General features: G+C 53.2%; 1 protein-coding gene across 1 annotated transcript; it reads left to right on the top strand.

Annotated features, from left to right (window-relative positions):
• The first annotated feature begins 1,102 nt into the window (after window positions 1-1,102).
• RORC (RAR related orphan receptor C) lies at window positions 1,103-25,980 on the top strand. The gene is made up of 11 exons (XM_053591560.1): window positions 1,103-1,239; window positions 3,157-3,186; window positions 14,694-14,779; window positions 15,172-15,313; window positions 16,488-16,988; window positions 17,172-17,293; window positions 18,820-18,952; window positions 19,125-19,232; window positions 19,395-19,505; window positions 21,994-22,103; window positions 25,657-25,980. Exons 1-11 carry the CDS (start codon window positions 1,200-1,202, stop codon window positions 25,816-25,818), a joined length of 1,545 nt encoding a protein of 514 aa, XP_053447535.1. The 5' UTR covers window positions 1,103-1,199; the 3' UTR covers window positions 25,819-25,980.
• Window positions 25,981-27,157: the final 1,177 nt, after the last annotated feature.

Below are 27,157 nucleotides of genomic sequence, written 5' to 3'. Positions count from 1 at the left end.
GTCCCTCAGGCTGCAACCATTGGGAGGCTCTGGGAGCTACCCAGGAACAGAGGTGCTGATGCTAGCAGAGTATGAAACTCCAGGGTAGGGCAGGAGAGAAGATGGCTCAGGAAGACAGAAGAGGGAAGGGACAGCTGCCTGCCCTCTCCACACCAGGTGCCACGTGCATCAGGTGGGGGGAGTGGGGGAGTCACGAGGCTGTGGCGGCGTGGCTGGCTCCTGCTCTGCTGTTTACCAGCTGGGAAGGAGAGCAGGAGGTGGTGCCCGGGAGCCTCCACTGCAGCCTGGCCCCCAGCCAGCTGCTTGTTGGGTAACCAGGAGAGCCAGGCCCAGCTAATCAAACTCTGGGTCCAGGCTGTGCAAGGAAAAGTGGCACCCAATGTCCACAGACCCCCTCATTCCTGGACCAGGGGAGGGGAGGAGGGCAGGGAGGGAGCCCTTAGGGCCCTTTGTGCAAGCCTCAGTGTGGGCCTCAGTCTGGAGGCCTCTCCTTCTCCCACCCAGTCCAGGGTGACATTTCTCCCTCCTTTCCCCTCAGGAAACTCCTCCTGGCCTGCCCCTCGTCCGCAGTGGACTGGGAGCACATGGGGGATCAGGGGGCCTCGGGAACTGAAGCATGACCCAATCTGCAGAAGAGGCAGCATCCCCCAACGTGCCCACCCCTCCCCTTTTCTCCTCTCCCCATCTCTCCTATTCCTGTCATCTGCCATGGTCAGGGAGAAACCATAGGATTCTGAAGTCACAGAATCTGTTCTGGCTTCAAATTGTAGCTGAGTCGTGTGTTAGCCTTGTATACATCCTTGGGCAAGCCATTGATATCGCTGAGCATCGCTTGACTCTGGATAAATCCAAGGTGATCATGTTTCCCTACGGTGGCTGTTGTGAGGAATTACACAAGTAAAATCATGGATTCAAATAAAGTGCCTGGCAAGGGGCCCAGCACACAGTAGGTGATCCATCAACGCAAATGCTAGTTCCCTTCTTTTCTCCTACCCTGTTTCTCCTAAAGGCTCCATAACCTGGTCTGCTGGCCCCTCCTCATGTCCCCTCCTGGTGCCAGGACGCTCTGCCAGCCACTCCTTTCCCCTGCCTGCTGACGGGCCAGGTGCTCCCTCCCCGCCCTCCTCCCTCCCCTGGGCCCTGCTCCCTGCCCTCCTGGGCAGCCAGGGCAGCCAGGACGGGGCTGAGGGAGCTGCCCCATGGACAGGGCCCCACAGAGACATCACCGAGCCTCGGGGGGTAAGACAGCTCACTGCCCTGCAGCAGGTGGAAGAGACTGCCAGGAGATCTGGAGGAGGGAGAAATGGGAAGAGACCAGGCAGAAGTGAGGAAGAGAGGGAGGGAGGAGATACAAAGAAGGGGAGAGCAGTGGGTGGCAGAGGAGGGCAGGAGGGTGAGGCAGAACAAGCCTGGATAGAAACTGAAGCAGGAGGAGGGGCTGGGGGAGGCCAGAGAAGGAGCACCGGGAAGAGGGGAGAGACAGGAAATGCACTGGGAGGAGAGACAGGTTGGCGTGGGGAGGAAAAGGAGAGAGCAGTGTCAGGAAAGCCAGGTCCAGACCCAGTGAGGGATCAGGTGTGGGCCATGACCTGGGAGTTAGTAGGGTGTAGGCTCCCTGCTTTCCTGATCTCAGCTGGTGAGGCCCCCAGGCAGCAGTGGCAGGAGGCTGGCAGCTCCACCTTGGTCTCATCCACCTATGGAGAAAGCTGCCCTCTAAGGAGGGAAAGACCTGGTAGGAGGGGTGACAGCCACACCCTGACAGCTGCCATTGACTACCAGCCTGGCCCCAGGGGTGTGGGGGTCAGCAGCAGGGATAAAAATAAGATAGTCCTTGGCCCCCACACATCATCTAAGCAGGAAGCCCCTCAGAGCAGGGACCACCGCCACATGCTTGCTCAGCTTTGAGCACGGAAGGCAAAAGTTGGAGTGCCAGAGCTGCCAGCTCCAGGGCCACCTGGCGGAGGGAGAACTCAGCTGTCTGGGCAAGTGAGGGGAGCACGGTGAGCGGATGCCACGTCAGGGAAGAAGCTGGGTGGGGCCAGGCAGGCCTGTGCAGTCTCCCCGTCCCACCCTGCAGCGCCCAGGCCGTAGGCCCACTCTCCCCCACCTGCCCAGGACAGAAGCCTGCTGGCAAGGAACATCTCAAGGGAGAGGGGCAGTGTTTTTTGGGAAGTGGGGTGGGTGTCAGGATTGGAGACCGAAAGGAAAAAAATAACTCAAGAACAGAGTCAGAGGTGAAGAAAGTAGGGGACATGAGGCAGGACTGAGGGCTTTCTGTGACAAAAGACTGGCCCTGTGCTTTGGGTGTAGAAAATGGACCAAGGACTGGCAGAGGAAATCTCTTTCCAGGAGCTCCCTTGCTAGATGTTTGGTGAATGGTAACTGTGTGGCCGCAGTGCCCCAGTCGTGCTCCAGCTGAGGCTGTCCAGAAGAGCTGCCCTGAGTCCACAGCACCCCCTGTGCTCCCTACTGTCTGGTCTCCACACAGACCCAGATACACAGACAGCCGGGGAGGGATGCCAGAGAGGAGTCTGCAGTCACAGCTCTCTTCTCCTCTCCCCTGCGCCCCTCCCCCCAGCTCCCCAGTGTTTTCAGGAGCAGATGAGCAGGGGGAGGTCTCACTCCCCAGAGGTTTGGCTCTGGCTGCAGAATATTTATTGTGCACCTCTAATGGGCTCTGGGAATAACAAGGTGGACAAGCAGTGTTCCTGCCTTCATAGGGTTTACAGTGTGGCAGGAAAGACCCAGCTCTTAGATAATGACACAATTGTGCCAGTTAGGTGATGTGGCCTATGCTGGGAATCAGGTGCGGGATGCTGCCTGTGTGTGAGGCACGGGAAGGGGCGTGTATGGCTTCTCCCAAGAAGAGACATAGCCTGAGACCTGAGAAATGGAGAGAAGTCGGCTAGATTGAGGGGCAGGGGAGGAGAAGGACACCCCAAGGAGAAGGGGTAGCTTGGGAAAGTTCCAGAGGCAGTGAGGGGCCTGGCACTTTTGAGGACCTGCAGGAAGACCACTGGCAGAGGGCAGAGTATGAAGGGGGAGGGTAGCCCACCTGGCAAGGAAGGCAGTGGGATGGGATCTTGGGAGTAGGGGTGTATCTCAGCCACTTGGAGGGCTTGGATTTGGGGTGCTGACCCTCCCTTCTCTTTACAGAGCTGCTGGCTACAAAGAAGACCCACACCTGTGAGTAGGACTGGGGGCAGGAGCTGGTACTGGGGCGTGGTGACATGGAGAAGAACCCAGCAAGAGATCTGGGAGGGTCAGAGACTGGACAGAGATGGCAGAGATTGAGGACAGGTTGGCCTGGAAAAAAAAGGGGAAAGGAAAGGGAGGTGTGAGGAAACAGATTAGAGCAAGGGGAGGAGATGAGGAAGAAGCCTGAAGAGTGAAAAAGCTCTGTAAAGAAACAAGGAGAGAACAGAGGAAAAGGGACCATGGACAAGAGAGGAGAGATGCTGGACATGGGAGGGGAGGGGAGGGGCTACTGGGCAGAGAGAAGGGAGGAGGAGGTGGGGAGGCAGGAACAGCCAGGGAGCCTGCACCAGGCATTGTGGTACAAGCCAGGTTTGGTGTGGTTAACACATCTTGAGGTGTGAACCAGCCTGGAGCCAGACTGTGCAGGGCTGGAGAGCAGGGAAGCCTTCATGTCTATAGGGAGCAGAAGGGACAAAGAATCTGTGTCCTGAAGCCTGAGAGATTGAGACTACTGCAGGTAAAAAGAGCATCCCTGCTCAGCTGAGTAACCACTACTTTCTTTTGTTGGGGGGTAGGGACGGAGTCTCAGTCTGTCACCCTGGGGCTCAAGTGATCCTCTTGCCTCAGCCTCCCAAATAGCTGGGACTACAGGCCTGAGCCACTACACCCAGCTAGCTTTTTCTACTTTTAGAAAATAGAAAATGGAGTCTTGCTCTTGCCCAGGCTAGCCTTCAACTCATGAGCTCAAATAATCAACCTACCTCCTAGAGTGCTAGGATTACAGGCATGAGCCATTGCACCTGGCCTCAATAAGGACTTTTTTTTTGAAACAGAGTCTCACTATGCTGCCCTCGGTAGAGTGCTGTGGCGGCACAGTTCACAGCAAACTCATACTCTTGGGCTTAAGTGATCCTCTTCTCTCAGCCTTCCAAGTAGCTCCCAGTAGTTGTGGGGCGCCCCCCACAACACCTGGCTATTTTTCAGGGACAGGGTCCTGCTCTTGCTCAGGCTGATCTCAAACCCGTGAGCTCAGGCAATCCACCCAACTTGGGCCTCCCAGAGTGCTAGGATTACCATCGTGAACCACGCACCCAGCATCAGTAAGGACTTTCAATGAACAGGAGCGAGTAAGCACCCTTTCTGGGGACCTTTCAGCACACCAGATTGACATTCCTAGTTTGTGGGAGAGTCTACTATCCCAGAAAATGCCGCCACTCCACCTCACTTCCAAAGCTTGTGCCCATCAGAGCCATGCACTCCCTCAACACCTGAGGGTTTCTGTAAGCATGGGTCCCTGAACGGATGGGGACCTCTCTGGGCCTTCCTTGCTTGTGTACCGGTTCCTTCTGAGAGCTCACTGCTATCCTTCCCACTGCCAAAATCACCCACAGCCTGTTCGGAGCAAAATCAGCTTAGAGAGCTGGGCAGCCAGGGGCAGGGAGCCATCTAGGATGCAACATCCTCCTGGTGGGAGGTTGCTTTGCTCAGCACAATCCTGATTGGTGCCTCGCCTGCCCCTAGCCACAGGGCCCCACGGAAATGCTGAGCAGGGCCTTGGGAGGAAAGCAGGTCAGGGAGTGACGCAGGTGAGCTGGGGGAGGGGGTCAGGGACCATATGTGGGTGGGGGGAGTAAGGGGACTTTTGGAGCAGTGGGAATTAGGAGAGGCCAAACCCTATTCCTATGCTTAACCCTTTACCACAGAGACTTCAGCCAGGACAGTGCCTCCTTATTCCCTCCCAAGCCCCTGGCCCTCTGCCACCATCTCCTCCCTGCCCCATGAGTGAGGTAAGGATCCAAGTGGCAGCCCCTCCTCCACATACAGCCCAGTTCCTGGGGCCCCAGGAGGGCCAGCGGGGAGAGGCCTATATCTGGCTGAGGAGCTGCTGGGGTCCTCTTCAAAATCCAGGAGACAGGAAGTCCTCTCCAAGCCAAGAGACTCTACAAATTGGCCTCCAAATTGAGACAACTCCAAGAAGTGGGGTCTAAGATGAGGAACCTGGAGGAACCCAGACCAAGAGGAGCTTGGCTCTTTTGAAGGGCCAACAGGCCAAGAAAATAAAGACTCACTCACCAGAAGGTGTCTCAGGTGAGACCCTCAAAAGCAGACTTGAGCCAGAGAAACCTGCCTGTCCCTCCAGGAGGGTCTGGAGCCTGTCTGCCTGGGTTTGAGTCCTATGTGATCTGAGGCAGGTCATTCAGCCTGTTAATTTCTCACTTTTCTCATCTTCGAAATGGGCATAACAGTATTGCCTCATGAAGGATTTGTGACATTAGATAATCCACATAAAACATTTAGAGCCACTTCTGGCACAAAGGCTGTACGTGTGACAACGCTGATGACTGGCATTACTGTCACCTTTATCATTGTTGTTATCATTATCTGCATCCTGCAATTCTAGCAACTTGCTCCTAAGGAAATTTCTGAGGGACTGAGCCCTCCTGCACACTGTGGGTGTTGGCTTGAGGGCTACTACTGCCATTGTCCTTACCAATTATGCCCCAGCCCAGAGTGCACCTCGCATCTGCAGGGAGGAGCTTGGGCATGGTGGGTAGTTGGGACAGCCTTCCAGATTGTCCCACTCTGGGCAGGGCTTTTGGCATCCACAAGGTCTCAGGTGGCACAGGCCACCATCCTGGGCAGACGTCCTGGACTTACCTCAGAAAACATCCCTGTCCCTGGAGTTACCTGCAAAGAAGGTCAGGTTTAGAGGGTCCTCAGGCAAGGAGGAGTGGAAACATAGCCCCAGGCTAGTGTGATCTCCACTCAGTTCCCCAGCTAGAATACCCTGGTGGGTGGAAACAGCTTTTACCACATGTGGCTGTCGCATGTGGTTTTGGAATTTTCCAACACCCCCTACTATTGGCTGCCCCGCCCCTAACACCCTGCCCCAGGCCCAGATTGGCCACTTGGGGTGTCTGTCATCCTACCCGCTGCCCCCAGCGGGCAGGGTGAGGGGGTTGTCACTTGGCCACCTGTGTGGTGTGTAGCTTAAACCTCCCTGCCCAGAAGCACTGGGGGAGACCTAGGTGTGGAGCTTCAGGCTGAGGCACTGCTGAGAGGGCCTCATCCCACCTGCACCATCTGTGCCCCACTCCCGCACCACCCCTGCAGAGAAGGACTGGGAGCCAAGGCCAGCAAAGCCCAGGCTCAGTCATGAGAAGTAAGTGAAGGGGGCCATCTGGGTAGGGGGAGCTGGGATCCTGTCAATACGCCCGAGCCCTCTGGAAACCAGCATGTGCTGGGAACAATGTGAGCAAAACTGGGTGCTCCTCCCTGGCAGGGTGTGTCTGGTCCAGGTCCAGCAGGTGGGTGGGGTAGCTGGGTAGTCCTGCTCCCCAGGCAGGTCCTTACCCCAGCGATGGTGAAGGAACTGTTGAGAAACTGCTCTATCTTGAGTTCTGGAAAGAATCTCCAAAAGTACCTGAGATATCCACCCCACCCACCCCGATTTTACAAAAAGAGACTGCACCCAGGGAGGCTGAGCCCCTCACCCAAGATTACACAGCTGGGAGGTGATGAAGGCCAGTAATTACCCAGGGCCCAGAACTAACTCTCTGGCTGCCATTACAGTGTTTCCCTCTGTGCCTACAACCTGCCTATCAGTGGGGTGAAAAAGGGGGCCAGAGGAGTTGCTGTCCCTGGAGCAGTAGGACAATAAGAATGAACCGAGGTCAGCAGGCAGCAAGGCTCAGAATCGCAGCGTCCAGGCCTCAGGGGCGCTGTGCCTTCTGTCCAAGCCAGAACATGAGGGCTACATGGAATCCAGCTAGTGTTTCCCAAATGCACATGTGCACACGTGCGCACGCTCTTGTGTGGTCCTCCAGGTTCAGTCACCCCTTTGATGGCTTAGCTTCATGTACCAACAGCTGGTGGGCAGATGTCTGGTGTCCCTGTGCCTTCCAGCAGAGCAAGGGTGCCCTGCAAATCATACACCCCGCACTGTGTTAAGGAAGCCAAAGAACTCCTCAGAGCAGAGGGCAAAGGAGGGGAAGGGAAGCCCATGACCCTCTGGCTCGAGGTCTGAGGCAGCCTCAGCTTCAACCTAGAGTCTTCCCACAAACCACAGAAGGGAGGCCATACCGGGCCCTGGAAAGACCCAGAGATGGAGGGTCTGAAGACCAGCTCCTGGTGCCGCCTCTGTCACTGACTGGCCATGTAGTTGTAGACAAATCAAGTCACTGGGCTCTGGTCTACCATCCACAAAACCAGGGAGCTGAATTTTAAGATAAAACTACAAAACCAACCGTGGAGAATCTCCCAGTTCCAGGGATCCAGGACAAAAGAAAGAGCCCAGGTCCTAACCAGGTCCCTAACGGCAGCATCCCCCAAGGATGGTGAAGGAGGCACAGCTCACTCAGAGGACAGAGGGGAAAGGCAGCAGGGAAAGGAAAGAGCTCCTCTTCTGGAAAGGAAAGAGCTCCTCTTCTGGAAAGGAAAGAGCTCCTCTTCTGAAAGGAAAGAGCTCCTCTCCTCAGCCCAAGGGGAGTAATGGGGATGCACAGAGAGAGGTGGGGAAATGACCGAAAGCTTCCAAACAAAGGAGGGAGAGCCCCTTGGAACTACAGTCTCCTTTCCGGCTACTCCCCATTACCAAGCAAGGGTTGACAGGCCGATCTTCCCAGAAATGGCCCCAAACCAGCAAAATCAACCCAGGGAAGCAATGACTGGGTGTGCCTCATGCAGGAGTTTGGAGAATGGCTGATGGCCATGTGGGGGCAGCTGTCTATCATATCCCCCTGCACACACTCCACTCAGGCTGGCAGGAAGGAGAAGGGGTCTCCTCAATCTGGGCATCAGTGCCACTGCTCCTTCTCACTGGGACATTTCCAGGTATCTCATAGCCCCTGGTTATCTGACCGTGATGAGGAGAGTTAGAGGACCTGGGCCTTGGGATAGTACACCCAAAGACCATGGGCCAGACACACAGGAGCAGAAACAGCCCAAGGATGAGAGAGGCAGAGGCCAAACTCAAAAGTCAGATTTACAAGACTCGTGGGCTGAGGGAGGCACCCACAGGGAGGCATAGATGGAGAACTCCCAAGATAGCCAAAGACTTTGTGTGACGCCCAGAAGCAGTGGGAGTGTGGAGACCCCAGGCAGAGGTGCAGAGGGAGGGCCAGCTGTCCAGGGGAGACACAGAACTTGTCCTGACCGGCCTAATGAGCAGTTTGTGGGAAGGTTCTGACCAGGATGGCATGGGGTCCATGCTGTGATGGCTGCTGCTGTCAAGTAGGGAGGAAATGTCAGCCAGCCAGAGGGAAGGTGGCCCAGTCACCTCCCCCACCAAGGGATATGGCTGGTGTGGAGCAAGTGAGCGTGAAGCCCTGGCATTAGGCCTAGGTAGGGGTGGGAGGCCGAGGGGTACCCAGTCACTTGCCTGTCTTTGCTGTACCCTGATCTTTCTTAAGTCTGGTGGTAGTGATAACCGGAACAAATTCTAGATCCCCAGGGTGCCACAGATCTCAGTCTGAGAGCCCGGAGCCTCCTACAGACTCATCAAGGGCTTCCCCTTCCTTTCATGGCTCCTGTGCCCTTCTCTTTCCCTTTCCTCTTATTCCTAACAGAAAACCCCAAACAGCTAAAGCCCACAGCACTGGAATCTGAAGAGTCCCATCCTGTTCCGTCACAATGACGACATGTGCCTTGGTATTGCTGTCCTCCGCCCCTGCCTCTGTGCTGCTGGCCGAAACTGACCAGGGAACAAGGACTTCTAAGCCCTGGGTCTCTGGTCCCAAGTGGAGGGAGGACTAGTCTCCTCTCCTCCCGCTGCTGTAGTGCTCCCTTCCCTGGGGCTGTGAGGCTCAGAAAGGATGGGGGAGGGACAGTGACAGGGCAGTGAAGCAGCAGGGCCTAGGGTGAGGTCTTTCTCCTGCCCTCCTGGAGCAGAAAAGGCTGCTCAGGCTGTTGTCTGGGCTGCACTCCTCAGAGCTTCCTCTGGTGATTCATCCCCTCCCCCATCCACTGGTTGTTTTCACTCATTCTTTTGTTTCCCCTCCTTTCTCCTGTCCCAGACTGTGGGGGTGGCGGGGGCACCAGGAGGGGGTTTCGGGTGGCTGACTGTCTTTCGTGGCTTTTCAAAACCCCAGACTCTCCTTCGCCCACCTGAGTTTTAGCTTCACTATTTTCTCAGCCCCAGGATCTAGGTGTATCAGCAGAAAATTCTCCCCACAGCTGTGGGGAGGACCCTGGCCTGGGCTGGGGTAGTGTTCCTGGGTGGAACCGCTTCTCCCCTGGCGTCACCCAGCGCTTCCTCCCTCACTCCCCTGTGGTGGCATTGACCACCTTGGTTTCCAGATTTGCAGAAGCTGGGGGAACTGAAAGCTGAGAAAAGAGGGATGCTGGTGACAGGTGGGGGTGTGCAAGACCCCTGGCCAGGAGCTGTGGTCTCAGTGGGGAAGGGACTGAGAGTTCTGGCTGAGGAGAGAGGAGAAGCCTAAGCTAAGAAAAGAGACCATTTCTCTTTCTCATTCATTCGCTCTTTTCTGCAAGGAGATTGTGTTACCAGACTAAGAGGGTCCACGGCCTGTCACTGTCGGCCAATATGCATAGACGGAGATAGGCCCACCAAACTTTATTTGTCAGAAGGCCAGGATTCTGGGGAACGTTGACAGTAGCCTCTCCAAGACTGTTCTGTTCTTCCATTTCCAAAATCACAGTTCTATACATAAAAGTCCAAAGCAAAGACCACGCAAACCCCTATTCCAAATAATAGTCAGCATAACTCAGTGACCTAGTATAACATTCCAGTTCAAAATTAATCTCCTAAATCGATCCACCTAAACTACTCAAGATAGGCATCTCTAGGGTGGGAGCTAAATCTATAAAATTGTAAGAATGGGAGACGGTATGAAGGTCAGGCAGGACCTAAACTGACCAGACCAGCTGGGTCATGTCTGCCCCAGCCTGCCCAACTCCATCTCATTCTCATCACATTTTTTCATAGAAGAAAGCCCAGTTTACACCCTAAAGGGGCTGTAGTCTCCTGCAGGAAGTCTGCAGGATGGGCGTAGGGATGGATAAGTTGTCCTACCTTGGCCTTAGAGAAAGGAGGGGGGAGGGCAGAAAAAGCTGGGACCAGAGAGGAAGAGTTGGGATACAGGGAATCATAGCTCTCATGACTTTTATACAGACATGAGTCCTAGCTTTCGTTCTGTGAGTGTCCTCCCTGAATTCCATTCTTACTTCACCACACTCCCTTCATATGCTTTCCCTACCACCAATAACCTTGCACCCTACCCTTTGGGCAACTCATCCTCACAGGGTACAGAGCTTAGTGGTTGAGAGCGCTGGTTGCAGAGTTTCAGGGGTCTGGCTGTGCAGACTTACCCAGCCACTGTACTCTCACTAGTAGCATTTACTTCAGAAGGCTGTGATCATTAAATGAAAATGTATATAAAACCTGTCACAGAGTAAGAATTCAGCTATTACTTACGTCTATTATCATAACACCTCCTTAATCAATATCCCTTGGAGAAAAAGGAGAGAGACAGAGGAAAGGGCCCAGTCTAGACTGGCAAAGGAGATGAGGACTCCAGGCTTCTCTGTCTGAACCCATCCTCCACCAAACTAGGGGTTGTTCTGGGGTTTGAGGGGAGAGATCCCCTGGCTGCAGCCCCTCCTTTACCCCGACCACTTCCTCTCTGTGGACGGGGGCACCTGGACAGGGCCCAGAGTTGGTTTCCTAAGGTGGCACTGGGCCAGGCCCTGGCTGCATTGAAAAGGCGCTATCAATGAATCTTGCAGCTGTGCAGGTGTGCAAGAGAGGAGTTTGAAGGCAGAGGGACTACTTTGCCTCTACCATATTTCTCCTCATAGGGGTTCTTGTAGGATGCTCCTGGGGATACCTCAATTTCTGAAGCAATCCAGAGGAGGTCATCTTCTTTTCCTAGTACTTTATTGCAGTGAAGTTTTAGAGGTCCCTTTGAATAGCCAGGAAGATACAAGAATGAGCTCTGGGAGCCATCCAACCCTGCCTTCATCCCCTGGAATAAGCAGCATGGTGCAAGAGTGGGAAGAAGGGCTAAATCCCTGCTGCTCAAGCACAGGCTGAAGACAAGCAAGCTTAGGCACCAGCATCTAGACTGCACCTTAGATCCCATGGTTATCCTGTTTGGAGAGGCAAAAGGCAAGTCACTCAGTCACTCAGATGATTAAAGGAGCTAGCTTATGAGCTTGGCTGTTGCTCTCTCCTTTTGGACGCCTGTGAAATTAGAAGGTTTCTTTTGGTAAACCTCAGCAGAAAGTAGCAGGAGAGCTGCAAAGGTCTTCCTGACAGTGGGTGTGGGCAGAGCTAGGGCTGCCGCTGGAGCAGCAATTCAGGGGCTGGTGAGAGGTTCCTGACCTTGGCTTGGCTCTAGTTCCTGGCACCAGCAGACTCTTAGCTGGTAAGTTCCTGGCAGGCCAGGCTCTAGGGCAACAGTTTGAGTAATCCTGTGATTACTCAGTTCCCCCTCCCCAATCTGGGTTCCCACCACCTTCTGCTTCAGGGAGGTGGCTCCCAAGGGTAAATTTTGAAGGTGAGTTATCATCAGACTAGTCAGCTCCTCTCCCAGTTGGGCTCCTCTTGCTACACCCTCCTCTCTACCCAGTCCCCTTCTCGTTCTCCCTGCCCCTCCTCCACCAGCCGCACACACTAGCACCAGCACCTGCTCTCTGAGGCTCTGTAGAGCACTGGAGGGGTACAGGTGACAGGGGAAGGAGGGAGAGGTAGGACAAGAAGGCCTGACAGTGCTGAGGGCGCACTGGGTTGGGAGTGGGGCCAGGACACGAGTGTGGATTTTTCTGTTTGTGTCTCTATCCATCTCTGCTCTCTCCAGCTCAGAGAGGCTAGATTCCACACCCTGCGTGTGTCTGTCTGGGACTGAAGGTAGGAAGGACAAAGGAGGGCTGACTCCGTGACTGGGCTCCCAGGCTCTACCACCCCCCAGACGCAGGTCTGTGAAGGGGTCCTTGGCCGGCTGCATCTCCCAATGAGAAGGGCAGAGTTTTAGTAACACTGTTGTGAGGTTCTTAGGGCCAGCACCAGCAGGTCAGTCATGGGGCAGGGAGCTGTGTCTGGGGTCAGCTGTGGGGTCAGCCATGTGGTCAGCTTACACACGCACACGGATGTGGCTCTTGGAGAAGGGAAGAGGCAAGAGGCCTGTGGTTGGCTGCTGGGCCAGAGCCCAAGTTCCCACTGTGGCTTGGCCTAATCTCCCTCCAGCTTACATTTTTGGGTGACCCATGTTGGTTTCTCCCCTCTCCAGTCTTAGGGCCCCTGAAGAGAGAGACACCACAGCATGGGAGGAGAGGGTGTCAGCAGGACAGACACTGGGCCAGTGCTTCCGGGCCTCTCTAGGCTTTCCCCACTGCTCACCAGAGGCGAGCACACGTGTGCCTTCCTCAGCCAGTGTCACTCAACCCCTGCGCTACCTACAGCTACCCCAGGCACAGGCAATATTGTTTCTATCCTGGTCTTACTGACAGGGCATCTGAGGCACAGAGAGAGAAACTAAGTGATTAGAAATGTGAGAGCCCCACATTTCGCACCCTTCTTCCAGGCATCCAATCCCCTATCTTCCCCCCAACATGTGAAAATTGTTTCTTAATTTACTGGAAGAAATTTGAGAAACTCGCTGACCATCTCATCCTGTGTGACTGTGGCCAGTGAGCTGTGAGGCCTTGAAGCTGCTATTGCAGGCCAGTGCAGCTGGGGTGGGGTGAGAACCCAGTTCTGATGGAGAAACTCCAGACCCCAGGAGCCTGTCCCCATACAGCCACTTACTCCAACTCAGTTTTAGATTGGCCTGGTGGTTTAAGGACAATGGAAATCATATTTTGGAGAATGATGGGCAAGCTGTGGTCTCCTCCCGACCTCACGTCAGGGTCCCGGCCTGGGACCAGAGGGGAGCTCACTTCCCCTTTACCCCTTGGATGAGAGGCTTATCATAGATGAGAAGGGGCCTTAGCCCTAGATCACTTTTTGGACTCCTCCACCCCAGGACTCCCTCATCAGAGGGCAGGCAGCAGGTTAGTGATGAAGAGGGAAAAGATAATGTGCCGTGGAGGTGCTGCAAACACCTGGGGCAGCCAGGAACCCACCTCTGCCTAGCTGCCTCTCAGTGGTGTGCTGGGAGAAGTCCCCCTGTGGTCCCTGAAAACTCAGCAGAGTGTCTAGCATTGACGAGGACAGAGCAAAGCAGAGGAAATGACCTGGGGCCAGCAGCAAACTCCGGGGGGAGAAGGAGCAGGCACAGGTTACAGTGAGCTCAGTGGGAGAGAAAACCTGGGGGTCCTGGTGCCCCATGAGCAAATGCTAACTACCAATATGTACCAGTGACACCAGCTCTCACACACACCTGCTAGCTCACAAGTCACATGTGTGTTTCACACATACACACATGCAAGCACACCTTCAAACATGCCCACTGACATGCCTGCCCCGAAGCCAGGCCCACAGCATGGCATGCGGAAAGCTCAGGCAAACTAGCTCTGTGGACCTGGGCCAAGTGCCTTACCTACTCTGGCCTAGTCTTTCATCCGTGAAGTGAAGAGATTGAATGAGATGATCTCTAGTCTCAGCTAGTTTGGGGTTTTGTTGTTATTGTTTTGCTTTAAGAGACAAAGAGGTCTTGTTGTCTGCCCAGGCTGGACTCAAACTCCTGGGCTTAAGCAATCCTCCTGTCTCAGCCTCCTGAGCAGCTGCAACTACAGGTGTGAGCCACTGCACCTGGCTTAACCAGTTTTAACATTCGTGATTTGCATTCACACGGTTGGACATCGATGGCCTTGTACACGTAGGCATGCCGCTTTTACACACTGACAGAGACAGAGCCACCTTCCCTCTGCTTTGCAGTCAGGGGCCTAGGAGCCATGTCTGATTTCCTCCCTGGCTCTCAGGCACCTGGCAGAGCTGGGTTCTTTGTCCAGCCCCCTCTCCTGGGCTCTGTCTCTGGCTTCCCTGTGAGCTCTGCCCCTGGGCTACTGGTCTCTGTGCGCTCTGCCCCAGCCTTCACCTCCTGGCATCTCTGCCCAGCCCCAGGTGGCTCCCACCCAGTACCATGTCTTCCGGCCCCACACTCTGTCCATGGGAGCTGAACCCCGTGGGGGAGGGAGGCATAGAGGAAGCCCCTTGGGCGGGAAGCAGGTGTGGTGAGACAGTCAAGACTCCTACCTCCCAAGGCAGGAGGGAAGAAACTGGAGCTTTTCAACTTGAAGGGCTAAGCAGGTGGGCTCTCTGCAGCTGCTCTCTACCCCTGTAGAGCTGATACAACTCCCACCTGCCCCTCAACCCTCCTCTCCTTCTGTGAAACAAAAAACAGCTTCCTTAGATACTTTGCTGAGATGACTTTGGCACTTCACTTCCCCTTCCATTTTGCAAGAGGTTTAAAACAGCAAGCTGGAGCAGGCTGAGACGTGGGGGAGGCACCAGGCACCAGCACCTGCAGCCCAGGCTCCCGGTGGTGGGATACAGAGAAGGCTCCTGGGCTGACCTACTTCTCTCTTTCTTCCAGCACAAATTGAAGTGATCCCTTGCAAAATCTGTGGGGACAAGTCATCTGGGATCCACTACGGGGTTATCACCTGTGAGGGGTGCAAGGTGAGTTGTAGGCATATGTATGCTTGTGTGCGCGAGTGCACACACTCACACAGAGTCTCATTAGAAATGGAGAAGGGGCTGAAGCCCTTTGTTCTGACTCTAGGGAGGTCTCCACAGACGGCTGGGGAACTGCCTGGGCAGTGCCTCCCTGGAGGGCCCTGCACACAGGAAGGGCCTTGTCTTAAGCTAAGCAAGTGACTGCAGGAGGAGCAGGACAATTTGCAATTACACAAAGAGAAAGAAGAGAAAACTGTTAGGTCTCAGGATGTGGAAAAGCTGGGGTCAGAGGTGGGGCTGTAGGGGGCGGCAGGGGGTGGGTGGGTTGGAGGCCCTCAGGGGCAAGCTGGGCCTGGCCAGGACAAGCAGCCTTGGTTTCCACCTGCCTTCCCCAGGGTTTCTTCCGCCGAAGCCAGCACTGCAACGCGGCCTACTCCTGTACCCGCCAGCAGAACTGCCCCATCGACCGCACTAGCCGAAACCGGTGCCAGCACTGCCGCCTGCAGAAATGCCTGGCCCTGGGCATGTCCCGAGATGGTGAGGCCAAGCAGGCAGCTCCCTGGGGTTTTCCTGGAGTCTGTCGGAGAGGCCAGGCTGGCCTGCGGTGCTAGACAGGGGCCTGCTCTCTTCCTCCCTCCTCCTGACCACCCGTCTCTTCTACCCCTTTGTTGGGTCATCCCCATCAAAGCTCTTCCAAATTCCCATTAGGCTTTGCGAGAACCCACCTCCTTTGTCCAAGGTCCAGACCTCTTTGGCACTTCTTCCTTGGGACACCTTCCCACTCTGCTGCCCTCTGCCCAGCTCCACCAGTTACCACATTTTCCTTCCTTGTCCAATGGCTTCAGTCTCATTCCAACACTCATCCCAGACCCCCATTTCCATCCTGGGACATGGGGCCATGGCTAGCAGTGGAACCCTTTGAACCACCAGAAGGCGTGGGGTGGAGGCAGCTGGGGTTCCCGGGCCCTTATCCACCTTCCTCACCCACCACCTCCTCACTGGCCCCCCCTTCCCCCCCACAGAAGGAGCCAGGGCAGGGCTGAGGGAGGCATGAGGTGTCGAGGAGCCAGAAGGAGCCTGTCAGCACTTTCCAGTGCCCAAAATAACAAAGCAAAAGGAAGCACGCAGGGGTGCTGAGGGGCAGGCGGGGCAAGGGTCTGTGCCCCCACACTTGGGACGGGTGGGGGGAGTGAAAGGGCAGGAAAGAGAGAGCAGAAGAGGATGTTCAGAGACAAGCTGCGTAGCCTGGGTTGGGCTGTGGTGAGTATCTAGGTCACCAGGGAGCCTGTAGACCTGACCACAGGGAGACCTGTGTTCTCAGCCCTCCTCTTCCTCCGCCCCCCCAGTTAGGCGGGGTGACCCCAATACAGCTGAGGCCCTCTGCTCGACCACCCCAGCCCCAGCATCAGGAGGCCAGCATCCCCAGCCCAGACATAGTCCTTGGATTCTGTCACTGTTAGGAGCTGCTTTAGAACTTAGAAGAGTTTACGCAGGAGATGGAAACAGCATGCTGGACAGATCCCTGAAGCAAACAATAGTGACAGGTAGAGGGGACCCTGAACCTAAGTTCCCCACATGCTGGAGAAGCTGTACTTGGAGCCAGCTATTCAGGGAGCAGCAAGTTAGTCCTGTAATAACACAAATGCCTGCAGCCCCTACCCCAACCATGTTCTCTTGCCTCATAAACTCCTCACCCCTGCGCCTCTTTCAGCTGTCAAGTTCGGCCGCATGTCCAAGAAGCAGAGGGACAGCCTGCACGCAGAAGTGCAGAAACAACTGCAGCAGCAGCAGGAGCAGGCAGCCAAGACCCCTCCTGTGGGGGGCCAAGGCGCGGACACCCCCACCTGCACCCTGGGGCTCCCAGATGGGCAGCTGCCCCTAGACTCCTCACCTGACCTGCCTGAGGCCTCTGCCTGTCCCCCTGGCCTCCTGAGAGCCTCAGGCTCTGGGCCCTCCTATGCCAACAATTCAGCCAAAGCAGGGCTCAATGGGCCCTCATATCTCCTTGAATACAGCCCCCAGCGGGACAAGGCTGAGGGCAGGGGCAGCCTTTATAGTACCGGCAGCCAGCTGACCCTTGACAGATGTGGACTTCACTTTGAGGAATCCAGGCATCCCAGGCTTGGGGAGCCAGGACAGGGCCCAGACAGCTACTGCAGCCCCCGATTCCGCAGCATACCAGGGGCACCTTATGCCTCCTTGACAGAGATAGGTGAGCAGCTGGGGAGGGGTGGTGAGGACCAAGGAGAGGCTCCTGCCAGCACCCCATGTCAATCAAACATGATCCCAGGGGAGCAGATGGGTCCTGGACAAGAGTGGGAGGGACGAGGCATGCCCGCACATGGGTGAGAGAAGGAGCCAGCCGGGTCACCATGTCTGCCTCCTCCGGCCACAGAGCACCTGGTGCAGAACGTCTGTAAGTCCTACAGAGAAACGTGTCAGTTGCGGCTGGAGGACCTGCTACGGCAGCGGTCCAACATCTTCTCCCGGGAGGAGGTGACTGGCTACCAGAGGAAGGTGAGGCCAGGGGACCATGGTGAGGACATCCCCCACCACCAGGAGAGATGGCTACCTGTGCACGCACAGGGGCTGGGCACACAGGGCATCTCAGACAGGCTGGCTGTGTGCACCACTGTGAAGTATGGTTTTGAGTGTGTGCACACGCACCCACACCCTATTAGGCAGATGAGGACTTTTCCTTAGTCCTTGCCTATTGAAATTTTACCCAGCCTTCATCCCACCACGTCCACCACCCAGACTTGATGTACTTTCTTTCTTCCTCATCATCAATAGTAACAGTAGTCAGAACCCTGATGCCTATTTGTTAAACACCCCTTCTCTGCCAGGCATGGTACTAAATGCTTTATGGAAATTATCTTCAACCCTTACAACTACCAACCAATAAGAGTGACATTTATTCCTTTTTTTGTTTTGTTTCGTTTTTTGTTTTTGAGACAGAGTGTCACTCTATTGCCCAGGCTAGAGTGCTGTGGTGTCATCATAGGTCACAGCAACCTCAAACTCTTGACTTCAAGGGATCCTCCTTCCTCAGCCTCCCAGAGTGCTGGGATTACAGGCATGAGCCACCACCCCAGGCTTTTATTCCTACTTTTATTTTTCTTTTCTTTTCTTTTATGAGACAGAGTCTCACTCTGTTGCCCTGGGTAGAGTGCCGTGGTGTCATTATAGCTAACAGCAAACTGAAACTTTTGGGCTCAAGCAATCCTCCTGCCTCAGCTTCCCAAGTAGCTGGGTCTAGAGGTGCCCATCACAATGCTCAGATAGTTTTTCTACTTTTAGTAGAAACAGGGTCTCGCTCTTACTCAGGCTGGTCTCAAACTCTTTTTTTGGGGGGGGGGTTTTGCCAGGACTGGGTTTTGAACCCACCACCTCCGGCACATGGGACCAGCGCCCTACTCACTGAGCCATAGGCGCCGCCCTGGTCTCAAACTCTTGAGCTCAAGCAATCCTCCCACCTCGGCTTCCCCAAGTGCTAGGTATTACAGGCGTGAGCCACTGCACCCAGGCTTATTCCTATTTTTAACAGACTGGGAAACTGAGCTCGGAGGGGTAATAGACTTCCTCAAGGTCCCAGTATGGTGGAGCCAAAGTCAAATTCAGATCCATTGGCCCCCAAATTTATGCTATCTCTTCTGGCACACTCTGACAATACCACCTGCTCTAAAAACACTTCACATTTGCTTTTCTAGGTTATTAAGACCTTGGGCATGTCCTTAGTAGGGGGAAGGGAAGCAGCATGTCTTTTTCACCTCAAGATCAAATTGTTTGAGGGCAAAGCTTTCATTCCCCCACAACAGCTAATTCAGTGCCAGAAGCTAGTGGGTGTTCAGTGTGTGGGGACAACTGACAGGAATTGACATCTGAGTGCACTTGTGTGAAGAACAGGCTTTTACAAACACCAGTATTGAGAATGTGGGAGCTCAGAACCTATCCTGCAGTTTGTTACGCAGGGTCCCAGGGGCTTGGGAGGATCACAGGGCCATACAAAGGGCTGCAGTGAGACACCCCCTCCTTCCCCGCAGTCAATGTGGGAGATGTGGGAACGCTGTGCCCACCGCCTCACCGAGGCCATTCAGTACGTGGTGGAGTTCGCGAAGAGGCTGTCAGGCTTTATGGAACTCTGCCAGAATGACCAGATCGTACTTCTCAAAGCAGGTGCCCAGGGATATGTGGACAGGCCCTGGGGGCAGGGGCAGAGAGCATAGAATGGGATGGGGCCAAGTGGCGGGGGGTGGGGGGGTGGGGTTCGGCCAGGACACTGAAGGGGTCAGAGATGAATTCTAACTTGAACTAACACTGTCCCTGCGTCTTTTCTCCCACTCCCCAGGAGCAATGGAAGTGGTGCTGGTTAGGATGTGCCGGGCCTACAATGCTGACAACCACACAGTCTTTTTCGAAGGCAAATACGGTGGCATGGAGCTGTTCCGAGCCTTGGGTGAGGGGCACAGAGAAATGAGAGGGAGGATCCTGATCCAACCCCACATAAAGCTTCATGATCCAGGGCAGATTGCTCCCCTGCTCCAGACACCAAGGGGGTACATCTTCAGTTACTATGGTCTCACCCACTCATTCATTCTTCTCATTTCTGCTCCATCAGGCTGCAGTGAGCTTATCAGCTCCATCTTTGATTTCTCCCACTCTCTAAGTGCCTTGCGCTTTTCCGAGGATGAGATAGCCCTCTACACAGCCCTCGTTCTCATCAATGCCAGTGAGTATCACTGAGCTGGGGTAAAGGACATTCAGGTAGCAGAGTCATGGCAGATACTAAAGGGTCTGCAGGTTAAATCTGGGAAATTGCTTTAAATAGCAGAATGAGCCTGCTCATTTTATGGCAGAACATTGCCATAAAATAAAATGAGTTGAAGATTCAGAGAAGCCTCAGAGAGGGGTAGCCCAGAGTGGGATTGTAGAAGTGGAGAGCAGTGAGGTTGAGAGATGAGCCACCTCCCTGATGAAAATGTGTCTGGTTGGTAGTCTGTGTCAGTAATGCTGTTGTAGCAACACGTTGAACTCACCTGGAGAGCTTTAAAAACAATGGCAGGCTTGGCGCACACAGGTCAGCGCGGTGGTTAGGGCGCCAGCTAAACAACAATGACAACTACTACAACAACAACAACAAAAAACAGCCAGGCATTGTGATGGGCATCTGTAGTCCCAGCTACTTGGGAGGTTGAGGCAAGAGAATCGCTTAAGCCCTAGAGTTTGAGGTTGCTGTGAGCTGTGATGCCACAGTACTCTACCAAGGGCCATATAGTGAGACTCTGTCTCAAAAAAAAAAAAAGCTTTTTAAAAAAAGTTAAAAGGGTGGCGCCTGTGGCTCAAAAAAGTAGGGCCCAGCCCCATATACCAGAGGTGGGTTCAAACTCAGCCCCAGCCAAAAACTGCAAAAAAAAAAAAAAAAAAGAGTTAAAAACAATTGCAGCCTAGGTCCTGTTTCCAGACATTCTGAGGTGCAGAAGCTCCCCAACTACGGTAAGCCATTATAAACTGAAAAATATCGTATGCCAAAAATGCATTTAATACACCTGACCTACCAAACGTCATAGCTTAGCTTACCTTAAACATGCTCAGAACACTTACATTACCTATGGTTGGGTAAAATCATCTAACACAAAGCCTATTTTGTAATAAAGTGCTGAATATCTCATGTAATTTATCAAATACTGTACTAAAAGTGAAAAACAGAATGGTTGTTGTAGGCACTTAGAGTACAGTTTCTACTGAATTCGTATTGCCTTTGGACCATCATAAAGCCAAAAAATTGTTAAGTCAAATCATCACAAGTTGAGAACCATCTATAACTGAGCAGGGGCGCACTCAAATTTCTCAATTTTAACAGTCTCCTCCAGGCCACTGGATTGAGAGTCAGTGCTCTGTGTGAACTCATGTTAAGACTGCATGTCCAGAGTGTTGGCTCAAAGTGTAGGGCGCCAGCCCCATATGCTGGAGATGGCAGGTTCAAACCCAGCCCTGGCCAAAAACTGCAAAAAAAAAAGATTGCATGTCTAAAGCCAGGCACCGTGGTTGTCACCTGTAATCCCAGCGCTCTGGGAGGCTGAGGCAGGTGGATTGCTAGAGCTCAGGAGTTTGAGCCTGAGCAAGAGCAAGACCCTGTCTCTCAAAAAAAAAAAGCTGGGCATTGTGGTAGGCACTTATAGTCCCAGCTATTCAGGAGGCTGAGGCAAGGAGATTTCTTCAGCCCAAGAGTATGAGGTTGCTGTGAGCTATGACACCACGATACTCTACTGAGAGTGACAAAGTAAAACTCTGTCTCAAAAAAAAAAAAAAGACTGGGCAGCGCCTGTGGCTCAGTGAGTAGGGCGTTGGCCACATATACTGAGGGTGGCGGGTTCAAACCCAGCCCCGGCCAAACTGCAACAAAAAAATAGCCGGGCATTGTGGCGGGCGCCTGTAGTCCCAGCTGCTTGGGAGGCTGAGGCACGAGAATCACGGAAGCCCAAGAGCTGGAGGTTGCTGTGAGTCCTGTGACGTCATGGCACTCTACCGAGGGCGGTACAGTGAGACTCTGTCTCCACAAAAAAAAAAAAAAAAAAAGACTGTATGTCCACATAGCAGGGCCCTGGGTATCCACTCCACCAGAACAGAATGGGCTGGCCTGAGCCTGCTGATGCCAAGTAGTCAGAGAACCGGGTACAAAAAGTATCAGTTATGACTCTGCCAATTGAATAGAGACCTAAACATGCTCCTCGAAGTAGAAATAAAGACTTTTAAAGATGATGGCTAGGCATTTTGTGGAACCAGGGCAAATGGTGGGTTTTGTGTTGAAGTGAGACACAGAGCACCGCAAAGCCCCTGGTGCTGGCCTGGGTGGCTTCGGGAAGGCCACCTCCTATCAGGAACCATTTTGAATAGCTCTCTTCCAACTCCTTTGTTTCCCCAGGGCAGAATCCTAGTGCCTTGCATTGAATAGCTATATGAAATATCAGGTTACCTGGGAGAGGGTAGTTTAGAGTTAGGAGATTAGAAATTCTCTTCTCTTTCATCTGTCCCCAGTTTTCCTTATAGATAGCTAGCAACCTCCAAGGTCCCAAAGTTAGCCATCATCAAAACAAGACACATACACACTTAGCTGAGAAGGCCTCTATTCACTGCAGATCTCCAAAAAGATATACCCTTTAGTTGGAAGTTAACATCCTTGTTCCTTCTTCTCACCATGGTCCCACCCCCTCCTTCAGACCGGCCAGGGCTACAAGAGACAAGAAAAGTGGAACAGCTGCAGTACAATCTAGAGCTGGCCTTCCAGCACCATCTCTGCAAGACTCACCGCCAAGGACTCCTGGCAAAGGTAGGAACAGTCCCTAGGGAGAAAAGACTGGATCCAGTGCCAGGTCTGGGACAGCAAGGCTCCTGAGCAGGTGCAGGGCCACAGTAGCTCACAACAGCAGTGGGAACTGAGGGAATAAGCAGCTACTTTCCTGCACATAAAGGCTGGAAAGTTAGAAAGCCTGCAATTGGGAGGTGCCTCCAGGGAACAATTCAGTTTAATATAGCCAGCGCTCACCCAGAGCCTGCTTACACAAGGTACTGTGGAAAGATACAGAGGTTTGGGTATTGCCCCCACCAAGAGATCTTGGCATGAAGAAGAGATTGGTATACAATAACTCTAATATAGGATTGGAAATAGTATGTGATATAATAATACAGTAATTAATGAAGTGCTTTCATTGACGTGCTCTCAACTTCATGGCAACTCAGTCCATAGGACAGGTGTTAAAATCTCCCTGTAGCAGGGCAGCACCCGTGGCTCAGGGGGTAGGGCGCCAGCCCCATATACCAGGGGTGGTGGTTTCTCACCCGGCCCTGGCCAAACTGCAGCAAAAAATATCCGGGCATTGTGGCAGGCGCCTGTAGTCCCAGCTGCTCGGGAGGCTGAGAAACGAGAATTGCGGAAGCCCAAGAGCTGGAGGTTGCTCTGAGTCCTGTGACATCATGCTCCCAGCTACTCGGGAGGCTGAGGCAAGAGAATCGCCTAAGCCCAAGAGCTGGAGGTTGCTGTGGGCTGTGACGCCACAGCACTCTACGGAGGGCGACGAAGTAAACCTCTGTCTCTAAAATTAAAAAATAAACAAAATTCCCTGTAGCAATAAGGAGACTTCTATGACTTGTTTACATGATTCTTTATGTGATAAATGCAAGATTTAATCCCAGTGCTCTTTCCATCATATCACCACCCCCCTAATATATTAATATAATAAGAGACATTGGGAAAATGTTATGTGTTAAACAGACATTAAAAATAATTTTGGGGTGGCGGTGCCTGTGGCTCAAAGGAGTAGGGCACGGGCCCCATATGCCGGAGGTGGCGGGTTCAAACCCAGCCCCAGCTAAAAACTGAAAAAAAATAAAAATAATAATTTGGGGATAAAAGGGATGGATTGTGTTGGGCAGCACCTGTGTCAAAGGAGTAAGGCACTGGCCCCATATGCCGGAGGTGGTGGGTTCAAACCCAGCCCCGGCCAAAAACTGCAAAAAAAAAAAAAAAAGAAAAAAAGGGATGGATTGTGGATGCTTCCTAGAGAAGGTGGCATTTACTAGGCCATGAAAGATCTAAGGTTTTTTTTTTGAGACACAGCCTCAAGCTGCCACCGTGGGTAGAGTGCCGTGGCTGTGAGCTGTGACACAACTTCCAACTCTTGGGCCTAAGCAATTCTCTTGCCTCAGCCTCCCAAGTAGCTGGGACTACAGGTGCCCACCTCAATGCCTGGCTTTTTTGGGGGGTGGGGGGGTTGTAGTTATCATCATTGTTGATGGGCCTGGGCTGGATTCAAATCTGCCTGCTCTGGTGTATGTGACTGGCACTCTAGCCACTTGAGCTACAGGCGCCGAGCCAAAAGATGTAAGATTTTAACAGGCATTCATGGAGGTAGGGCAGGCCTTCCAGGCTTAGAGAACAATGCAAGCAAAAATAAGGAGGCAAAATGTATATACTTGGAAAACGACTCACAGAACATTCTGACTAAAGAGTAAGATCAAGAGCGGGATAGGTTGAAGGGGCAAAAGAGCAACAGTAGATAAAGCTGAAAATTAGGTTAGAGCAGATCAGAGAGGACAACCAATGCCATGTAAGAGTTAAGGCTTTGTTTCTAGAAATGGAGAGCCACAAAAGCTACAAAGATGATATAATTGGAGCTGTTATTTAGGCAATTTACTATGGAACCAGAGTAACGGAACCATTTATGTAATCATTCAAGCAGGCCTTTGCTGTGTGCCAGGTGTTAAGAATACAGGCATGGCTTAAACAGACTCTGCTCTAAGGAGCTTTTACTTTTATCTACTATGGGGTAAATGTGAAGGAGAGACTGGGTACAGCAATTGGAAAGCAAATCTGGTTGGACCCACTTTCCACATTGCCTCCTCTTCTGCCACCCACCAGCCCTCAGCTCTCACTTGGCCTGTAGGGCAGGCCTCCTCCACTCTGCCCTTGCCCACCCTGTGGCAGTCACACAGCATCTACGCAGTTTCCACCACGGCCCTTTTTAAAATAAGCAATCACATTGTGTCCAACTCCTGTTCCAAACCCTCCTATAATAGCTGACTACTGTCCTGGCAATCAAGTCCAGGGTCTGTGTCATGGCCAACCCCTGCCTTCTCCTCACCTGATCTTCCACTGCCCCCCATTCCAAGTACAGTGCTTTTCTTGCTGTTCCTTGGGCACATCAAGCCCAGTTGCATCTCAGGGTTTTGTACTTGCCCCTCCCCACCACTCCCAGGCTCTTCCCCAACTTTTCCAAATGTTTTGTTCCATCCCTTCAGTTCAGGAGAGGTTCACCCTCACATGCAAAAAGCCCTCTCCCCCTCACCTTGCTTTAGTTTTCTTTTCTTTTTTTTTTAGAGACAGAGTCTCACTTTATGGCCCTCGGTAGAGTGCCACGGCTCTCACACAGCTCACAGCAACCTCCAACTCCTGGGCTTAGGCGATTCTCTTGCTTCAGCCTCCTGAGCAGCTGGCACTATAGGCGGCCGCCACAACACCCAGCTATTTTTTCTTTCTTTTTTTTTTTTTTTTACAGTTTTTGGCCGGGGCTGGGTTTGAACCCACCATCTCTGGCATATGGGGCCGGCGCCCTACTCCTTTGAGCCAAGGCGCCACCCTCAACGCCCGGCTATTTTTTTGGTTGCAGTTTGGCCGGGGCTGGGTTTGAACCCACCACCCTCAGTACATGGGGCCAGCGCCCTACCCACTGAGCCATAGGCACCACCCTGCATTAGTTTTCTTTAAATAACTTACTGACATATTATATATTTATTTCCTGGCTCTCTCACTAGAATGTAAATTTAATAAAGATAGAGACTATATTTTACTGACGGATAAATCACCAGAGCCCATCACAGGGCCTAACCCAGATTCAGATAAATTTTCAGCAAGTATTTGTTGAGTGAATGAATGAATGAAGCTATTGCAGTAACCCAGACAACCTCAGAATAAAGCAGTTGAGATGGAGAGAGTGAGCCAGGAGACATGGCTGTTTCCATCCCGGTGAGGGAAAGGAGAAGGCATGCAACAGGATGGAGCAGACAGAATCGCAGCAGTTCCCTATAATAAAAGCATGAAGTGTGTGAGTCTGTATGACAAGGTTCCTTTCAGGAGGAGCAGGAACGTGATGTGGGGTTTCACCCAGAGCACCTTCAATCTGTGCCAGGTGGGCTTCCCTCACCCCCAGCGTCCTGAAGCATGCTTGTACCAATGGGACTAGGAGAATATGAAAGAGCCAAGTGTGTGCGTGGAAGTTGGTGGGGAGTGAGGAAGGCTCATCCTAGCCCAGGAGGGATAAGAGGGCCTCTTTGCTCTGGGGAGAGAGATGAAGTATTGACACCCTTTGCCATTATCCCATCTCCAGCTACCACCTAAGGGGATGCTCCGGAGCCTGTGCAGTCAGCACGTGGAGGAGCTGCACGTCTTCCAGCACCTCCACCCCATCGCCGTGCAAGCCGCTTTCCCCCCACTCTACAAGGAACTCTTCAGCACTGAAACCGAGTCACCTGAGGGGCTGTCCAAGTGATCTGAAGGAGGGACTCCTCTCCCTACAGCCTGCTAGCCCCTTCCATGGACCCGTCCCAGCCTCAGCCTTTGTCTTTCTCATAAACCCGGGAGGGCATCCCTGTCTGCTCCCTGGGAGTGAGCAGCTGCTGAAACTGCTTTTGTGCCCATAGGCTTGCCTGACAGTGGACAACAGCCAGGGGTGGGGTGAACACGTGTCCAGCCTCAGCTTTGTTCTGTCTCATTTCCCAGGGGTGGATGGGATACAAGGACCTCTAGGGGGACCAAATTGTCCTCAAGAAAATGGAGAGATCTGAGACACTCTGGATGAACAGAACTCATTGTGGGCTCAGAAGCTAAGAACAGGCCTTTGAAATACCTCATTGCATTTCCCTGTGGGCTTTGGCTGGGGGAGAAGCTCAGACACTGGAGACCGGAGCCAGAAAGACCTGTACATAACATGAACCTGAAGCTCTGGACTCCCTGCCTTCCCATTTTCTCCCAGCTCATCAAGCAAATGTCTGGGCACCCTGCCCTTTTCCTGGGGTCTAAAAAGACTGGATGGAGGGGGGTGAGGGGCCAGGGATAATTGTTTTATGGGATTCAGGTATAAGAATAGGGTACAATGAGGCCAAGGGCCTCCTAGACAGAGTTAGAACTCAAACTTCTTATGTGCACTTTAAAAATAGACTTTAGGAGTTAACAAATCTGATGAGACACACATTCATATACAGGTGAAACACACAGAGACACAACCTACAAGTATGCAGTTCTACAGACACATTTGATCTGACATGATCTCTCATCCTGGGGGTCACAGCTCAGAGAAGCCTAGTGGCCTCAGGGAAGAGTCCCAATCCTGAGGGACTCCAGAACATATCCATGGTGCTCCAGCCCACCAATCTTAGATCTGTGGTGGCCCAAACTTTATCTTGGCTGCAGCTGTCTTCTTCTCCACAAGAAGCCCCAAGAGAAGCAGAGATGGCTGGACACTGGTCAGTCAGGTCAAGGACAGATCCTGGGAGGACTTTCCTGGCCTGCCCTCCAGCCCTGGTTGTGTAGAGAAGGGAAGCAGGTGCTGCGGCACCGGGGCTCCAGTGTAGCGAGGCTGCTTCCCGGCTGCAATCTCGACCCAGCGCGTCTCTTGGCCTTATGAACACCTGTGAACCCTCCTCTGAGGGATAAGCGACAATGATAGGGAGGGAGAGGTCTAGCTGAGTAAACATAAACCCCAATTTGTGCCATTCTTCATTTTATAAAATGATTTTAAAGGCAAGAGGTTGCACGTTGGTGGGTGAGGGAGCCTTTAATAAGCCACCTACCTACACGCCTGCTCTCCAGCCCCATCCTGCAGCCATCAG

The sequence above is a fragment of the Nycticebus coucang genome, chromosome 5, assembly GCF_027406575.1.
Source record: "Nycticebus coucang isolate mNycCou1 chromosome 5, mNycCou1.pri, whole genome shotgun sequence".
Lineage (NCBI taxonomy): Eukaryota > Metazoa > Chordata > Mammalia > Primates > Lorisidae > Nycticebus > Nycticebus coucang.
The sequence above is the reverse complement of the archived record's forward strand: the minus strand, read 5'-3'. Positions and strand labels throughout refer to the sequence as shown.